This window comes from Brassica oleracea, chromosome C2 (assembly GCF_000695525.1).
Source record: "Brassica oleracea var. oleracea cultivar TO1000 chromosome C2, BOL, whole genome shotgun sequence".
Lineage (NCBI taxonomy): Eukaryota > Viridiplantae > Streptophyta > Magnoliopsida > Brassicales > Brassicaceae > Brassica > Brassica oleracea.
This window is the reverse complement of record NC_027749.1, coordinates 13,624,738-13,631,979: the sequence shown is the minus strand read 5'-3', so window position 1 is coordinate 13,631,979 and position 7,242 is coordinate 13,624,738. Positions and strand designations below refer to the sequence as shown.

Genomic DNA, 7,242 nt, shown 5'->3' with positions numbered 1-7,242 from the left:
CCGCGTTTATCTTACCAATGGCTTGCTTGGATGAAATAGAGAGGCTTTGTAGTGCTTTCATGTGGTCTGGATCGCCAAATGATCATCATAAAGCAAAAGTTGCTTGGAACGATCTCTGCCTACCGAAATGTGAAGGTGGTTGGGGATTAGAAAGCTCCGAGAAACATCTAGAGTGTTCGCTCTGGGACTTATATGGCGTCTCTTCTCCTTGTCGGGATCAGTTTGGGTGGCTTGGGTTGGAGCGGAGTTACTACGAGGTGGTTCCTTTTGGGACGCAAAGGACACTAATAGGGGATCATGGCTCTGGCACAAATTGCTTCAGCTCAGACCGGAGGCATCAAGTTTCATGCGCTGTGAAGTTAGAAGTGGTGACTCGACTTTCTTCTGGTTTGACAACTGGTTAGGCACTGGAAGTATTATTGACACAACATGAGATATGGGACTGCAGTACTTGGGTATTCCTCGACAAGCTCGTGTAGTTGAAGCGTGTCCAAATGAGGCTTGGGGTATGCGTGGGCGAGGGAGGAGAGTGTTTGGTGATGTGTATACTGCCATTGAAAATGCTCAGAAACCAGACGCTATGACGGGAAGTGATGTTATTTTATGGAGGCACAATGAGGAGGATTTTAAGGACCATTTCTCAGCGGCTAGAACATGGGATCAGATTAGAGTTCGGGGGCCAGAAGTACCTTGGCATCATCTAGTGTGGTTTACCCAAGGAGTACCACGCCACACTTTCATTGTTTGGCTGACGTTTAAGGATAGACTCTCTACAGGAGTCCGTATGCGACAGTGGGGGATCACACAGGGTTGTATGTTATGTGGAGAGCCTGACGAGAGCAGGGACCACCTGTTTTTTTGCTTGCCCTTATACGTTTACGGTCTGTTCTAATCTAAATGCTACTCTGCTAGGCACCGCTGCTTCTCTGGATTGGACGACGACAGTGACTTCTTTGCTACGGCGCAATAGAAAAAAGATGGATGCTATCCTTTTGCGAATGATCTTCCATACAACCATTTATTTGGTTTGGAAGGAGTGCAACTCTCGTAGACACTTGGGGCCTTGGGTAACTACAGAAGCGATTACCAGGCAGATTGATAAAGCAATCCGAAACAGGATCTCTTCGTTGAAGTACACTGGGCAACATAAGTTGGAAGGTCTGTTCCGTCGATGGGTGGAAGTATATATTCGACAATAGGAGCTGGATGATTTAATTTGATCCAAATAGAAACATTACATAAGAGTTTTTTTCCATTTTTTTCACTTGTAAATGCCATTTTATTTTTTGATTAATAAATATAAAATTTAATCAAAAAAAAAAGAGAGAGATTAAAAGTCAAAATATATTATTAACGGGGGCAATGGTGAGCACTTAAGGAAGCCAGCCAAGCTTGGTCAGACGAGGAGCCTATGAAATGAATGTCCCACACGATGAGATTCACGGTAGGACGCTCTGATAGGCTCGATTTCATATTCTCTCTATTTTTAATAACTACAGCCCACAAAATCACTCAAAATGAAATGAGCCACTAAATCTCCTATTTGTAAACAACATGTATTTTTTTTTCTTTTAAATTCAAACTAAATTTTGACATGTGCAACCGTGCCGATGATTATTTTCATTTTTATACATATAAATATTGGATTTATATGATTAGTGGTATATAATTTTATTGTTTATCATATTACTAATAGTTTAATATAATATTTTCTAACACAACAATTTTATAGTTTACACGTAGTAATTTAATTCATTGTTTCAAATTATTAGTGATATATCTCTTATTAAAACGTGAACATTAACTAAAATCTGTGATATTTACGAAAAATTCTGTTTAATTTAATATAATTTAGATATTAATTTTCTTATGATTATACTTGTATTTTAGATTTAAGTCATACATATATGTTAATCGAATTATTTGTATGAATTAAATCTTTGATTGAGTAACATATATTAAGTGTAATTTATAAAATGTTCGCTTCATTTAAATTATTAAATCGGAAATTGTAATGTATTGCGTTTGTTTTTGTCCTTTTAAACCAGAATTTTTCTTTATTATCTATATTTAGGTTTCTTATGTTGTCTCACTACAAAAAAAAAAGTCTACATTTATAGCATATTGTTATAGCACGGTTTACTGAACTGTTATTGTAGATGATTTAGAAATTTCAGTATTATATAGTAGAGTTAGACAAACGCTATGATAGAATCGAACGTAAAATATCATTTAATTAATGCTATTTTGAAAACTAAATGAGAGTGAAGATAAAATTATTGATTCCGCCGATACTTAGCGGGAAATTAGACTTAGGCGCCAAAGACATTTTTAAGCGGTTTCATTAATGCTATCGAAGACAAATAATAGCATTTTCTAATGCTAAGAAAATCTATTTGAACCCCTAAACCCTAAACGTGGTTTTAAACCCTAAACTTTAAAAGCGACCCTTAAAACTCTAATATTTTCATAATATAACTTCAAATCTTAAAATTGAACTCAAAATCGAATTTTCAATCTTAAACTATAATTTCCTAAACACAAATATTTAATCTTCAATCAAACTCTAAACTATACATTCAATACTCTAAATAAAACTTCAAATCTAAATTATTAAAATTTTACCTACAAATTTTATATCTAGTATTCAAATTTATTATTTTACAACTTTAATCCAAAATACTAAATATTAACCTTAAACCTCTTATTCCAACATCCAAACCTTAAATTACAAAACTAAATGTTAACCCTAAACCTCTTATTTCAACTTTTGAATCAAACATCCATATTTATAAACAAATTATAAATCAGATTTATGTCTAAACATACAAATTTTAAAATGATGACCAAACTTTATATCCTAACACTAAATTTAATTAATTATAAACTCCAAAACATAAATTTTATATTCTAATCACTAAAAAATAAACACACAAAATTCAAATGCAAAACTTTTATTTCAAATTTTATATATAATTCTTTAAATTTAGACATTTTAAAATAATTATAGATAAAGAAAAATATAGTTTTTATTAGTTTTTTGGCCTTTGGTTGATTTTGATCCAAAGGCTCAAAATCACTCTTTTGTGATCTTCATCCTTCTTTCTTATTGGTCCATTCTTCAAAATTTCAGATTAAAAAATGCTATCGTAGAAGGATTATCTATGATGGCTGCCGATTACATAGCATTTATGAATTCGCTATCAAACATTTAATATAACATATTTCTTGGGCTAACAATGTACATATTTATTGTAATGTCTATTGATGATTTAGACTTTTCTACTCCAAAATTCTTGGATTAGTTACAATGAATCTTTCAATGTTAAACTTTTATTTGCAATTCTTCATCTATCATACATCATGTTATATAATTAACACTTAAACCTACAACTACATTTGATAAACTCCACTAAAAACAAAAGTATTCACATGAAATATATTTTTTCAATCATTCATCTGTTATTTATGTTAATGACATAAATTGGTACAATACCGATTGCACATTCAAAATTGCACAAGATAAATGAAAAAAAAATTATATTAATGAACAATATATGAATATGGACTATATAAAAATAAGCTTGATTATATTTTTGTAAATAAACAGCCATATACTTCTATCACTGAAAAATAAAACTAAAACGATCACTATATTTAATAACAGAATGAGGATGAAGAACCCATACCTGAGGCCTACAGCGAGACACCGAGCGCTTCTTCCAAACACACACACACACCCAACAGCCGGTAAATATATCCCACAGCCGCAATAAAGAGACACTGAGACCTCATCGAAACAAAAACACAACAACCGAGACAGCTGCAAAAAAACGGGCAAAAGAAGACCGACATACTAGAACCAGGTTAAGCTCGAAGACCTGCAAAGGAAATCAAGAACAAGCACTACCATGGACCGTAAATGAGAGTACACGACATTGGGATGTTCTAAACTCTGAATGGAGTCACCAGGAGAGCAATAGGACCTCATACCACGAGATACCACAACACTCATCACCATACGCCGCCATCGAGAACCAAGAAGCGGTAACCGTTCGCTTCTAAAGGTTATACCCGGTGACAACTGTTCAACCACCAAATAAATACGGGCAAAACAATAATGAAGCCGTCAACAAGCTTCAATATAAGAGACTGGAAGAGGCAAGACAAATGGATGGGATATTGCCAGTGCTACATCAAAGAAGCCATAGGAAACAACAAACAAACCGTAACGTGGCGAGACCCCACACACCAACACCGCTAGATCCAATACACGCCAGACCCATTGGCTAAACATGTCTTCGAGTAGCAGAATCTCCGAGGCAACCATGGTAGATTAGAACAGGGCATGACTCACCATGACACTGAGACTGAGCAACTGCACCAGTCTCCGACACCGCGCCAGGAGAAGTAAAGAGAGCAGATCCATGACCTACGAACCAGAACCACTGACAGCTTGGAGCCACCTCCACGCGCAATCAAATCGCTGAAGATCAAAAGTCAAATTGCTCTTAAGAAACTTAAAAACCGAGGCCCGCCGTAAGCCACCACATTTCCTCCCGTTGAGGTTCCAAAGACCAACAAAGATCAAGCCAGAGTCGTGCTTCCTCGCGAGCGGAGGCCCAACCAGACAAACCTTCGGATTCAGAGCAACGAGCAAAGCGGAGGAAAGAGGTGACCATGAAGGAACCAAATTTAAACTGATGATGGGGAAGAGAGGACGATGGCACCGGCATGCGCAACTCACGCGTGGGCCGGATGCCAAAGATAACTTAGATATGTTTCTGAAGTCGAGAGAGAGAGTTTAAGAAGAGAGAGTAATACTTTTTTTGTATAATTTTTGTAACACGTATCTTGATATTTAGATATATGTGATCCATTCTGTTTTTTATATGTTTAAATATGGTGGTACTAGGTTTTTTTCCTACCGTTTTCTGTTGATTGAATACGCTTGTAGGTGTATCAGATTGGAAGGTTTTTGCAACTAGACTATATGTATCATATAAGTGATGCATATCTAGTGCTCTTATAAAACTATAGAGAAACTTCTTGTTAGAAAAAGGCAGGCCCCTACTGCTGCTGTATTGGCAAGTGTGACTCAAAACTTGGAGTCAAACCAAAACAATACCCCAACTTGGGTCAAAGGCAAAAGTAACCTAAAAGGCTATTGAAATTACAACTATCCCCTTGTGACCAAACAAAAAAACGGAATTTTTTTTACGTTTCTACCCCTCGCAAGTCGTCTGTTTAGACGACTTGAAAATAAGTCGTCCAGACGACTTAACTGAAAGTCGTCTGGACAGTTAGTCTTAAACATAATTTAAAAATTTTGTAAAAAATATTTTGATAAGTGAAAAATGGGAATTATGTAATTAACATATGTCTTAGGAGGTATAAATTAAGATATAACAAATTTCAATTGTTTTCAGCATAGATGAGTGAAAGTAGTGAGTCATGATATTCTTTAGTTTATGTTTCATCAACATATGTTGTAGTATTGTATGTGTTCTTAGGGTTAGATTTTGGAAAGAATTAAAACCGTTTTTGAAAATTTTTAAAATAACTTATGCGTGTTCATTTCTGTGTATAGTAAACACTATTTAAGTATAATTTGATTTTATAACGTGGTTAGTTAGTTAATCTAGTCATTTTAGTTTAGGGGTTCATTTTAGGGTCTAGGACGACTTAATATTTTGTCGTCTGAAAACAGACGACTAAATATTAAATCGTCTGTTGTACATTATCAGCCAGAATAAGTCGTCTAAACCGGACCAAACCTTAAAGTTTACCAATGTAATTTTAAAGCTAACCGGATTATTTACCCAATATATAAGGTGATTTTTATTTTTTTTGTTTCATTTTTCGCGAAATTCAGAAACCCTAACAGTTCTCTCTCAAAGGCGATTTCGAATTCCCACGATTTCCGAACAAACCATCGTTCTCAACATCGGCTATCTATCTCACTTCATTCTCACCGTTGTCGCCGCAGCTTCTTCTAACCCTAGCCGCGCCGATTCCTCTAAACCCTAGCGCCGCCGATTCCTCTAAACCCTAGCGCCGCCGATTCCTCTAAACCCTAGCGCCGCCGATTCCTCTAAACCCTAGCGCCGCCGATTCCTCTAAACCCTAGCGCCGCCGATTCCTCTAAACCCTAGCGCCGCCGATTCCTCTAAACCCTAGCGCCGCCGATTCCTCTAAACCCTAGCGCCGCCGATTCCTCTAAACCCTAGCGCCGCCGATTCCTCTAAACCCTAGCGCCGCCGATTCCTCTAAACCCTAGCGCCGCCGCTTCCACTATATCCGAACAAACCGTCGCCCTCGCCACCGTGGTCACCAACGTTCTAAACACTAGCGCCGCCGCTTCTTCTAAACCCTAGCGCCGCCGCTTCTTCTCTGTAAACCTTAGCGCCGTTTCTCTGTAAACCCTAACGCCGCTAAGTCATCAATCTCGAGGAAAAGATGAACATAAAACGTTGTCTCTATCAATTTACTCATTCTCACCGTTTCACGTTTATTTTTTCAGATCTATAACCGCAATGACGAGTACTCCAACTCCTTCTGCGACTGGAAGACTTGTAAGTAATTTAAGTCGTCTACTAAGTCGTCTGGACTTATATTGTTGTCTTTGATTATTTTGCAGACAAAAAGGATGGATATTCCAGAACTCCCCCGTAGGTTATACACATCAGGGGAAGAACCAGAAGCCCACAATAGCATTTCGTATCATACGGATAACAGCAAGTTGCATACTGCTCTTAGGAAAGCTCTTACTGATGACGAATTTGAAGAGCTCAAGGAGTCGAGTTTGGGAGTTTTCATCAAGTTCAAGGAGCAGGGATTTGGTTGGGCTTCAAGGCTGGTTCACTACATGCTCAGTTTCAAGCTGGACATTAAGAAGAAGTATGAGATGTGGTCTCTCGTTGGTCCAGAACCTTTGAGGTTTTCACTGTTAGAGTTTGAAAACCTCACTGGTCTAAACTGCGAGTACATCGAGGACCTTGAGACACCAAAATGTGACGTTACCCCAGAGATGGTTTCTTTCTGGGGGATGCTGGGAGTTCATCTGGAAGCTGGGCCAACTACTGATCAGATAATAGCAGCACTGAAGAGATGCGGGGATTGGTCCAGGGAAGATCGCAAGCGGCTCGCGTACCTCTCCATCTTCACTGGATTCATTGAAGGGAGAAAGTTTTCAACCGCTACACGATCTACTCTGGCAAGGCTAGTGATGGATTTAGAACG

General features: G+C 37.6%; 1 protein-coding gene across 1 annotated transcript; it reads left to right on the top strand.

Annotated features, from left to right (window-relative positions):
• Positions 1-436: 436 nt before the first annotated feature.
• Positions 437-892, top strand: LOC106323500. The gene has a single exon (XM_013761612.1). The coding sequence runs from the start codon at positions 437-439 to the stop codon at positions 890-892; it is 456 nt and encodes a 151-aa protein (XP_013617066.1).
• The last annotated feature ends 6,350 nt before the right edge of the window (positions 893-7,242 follow it).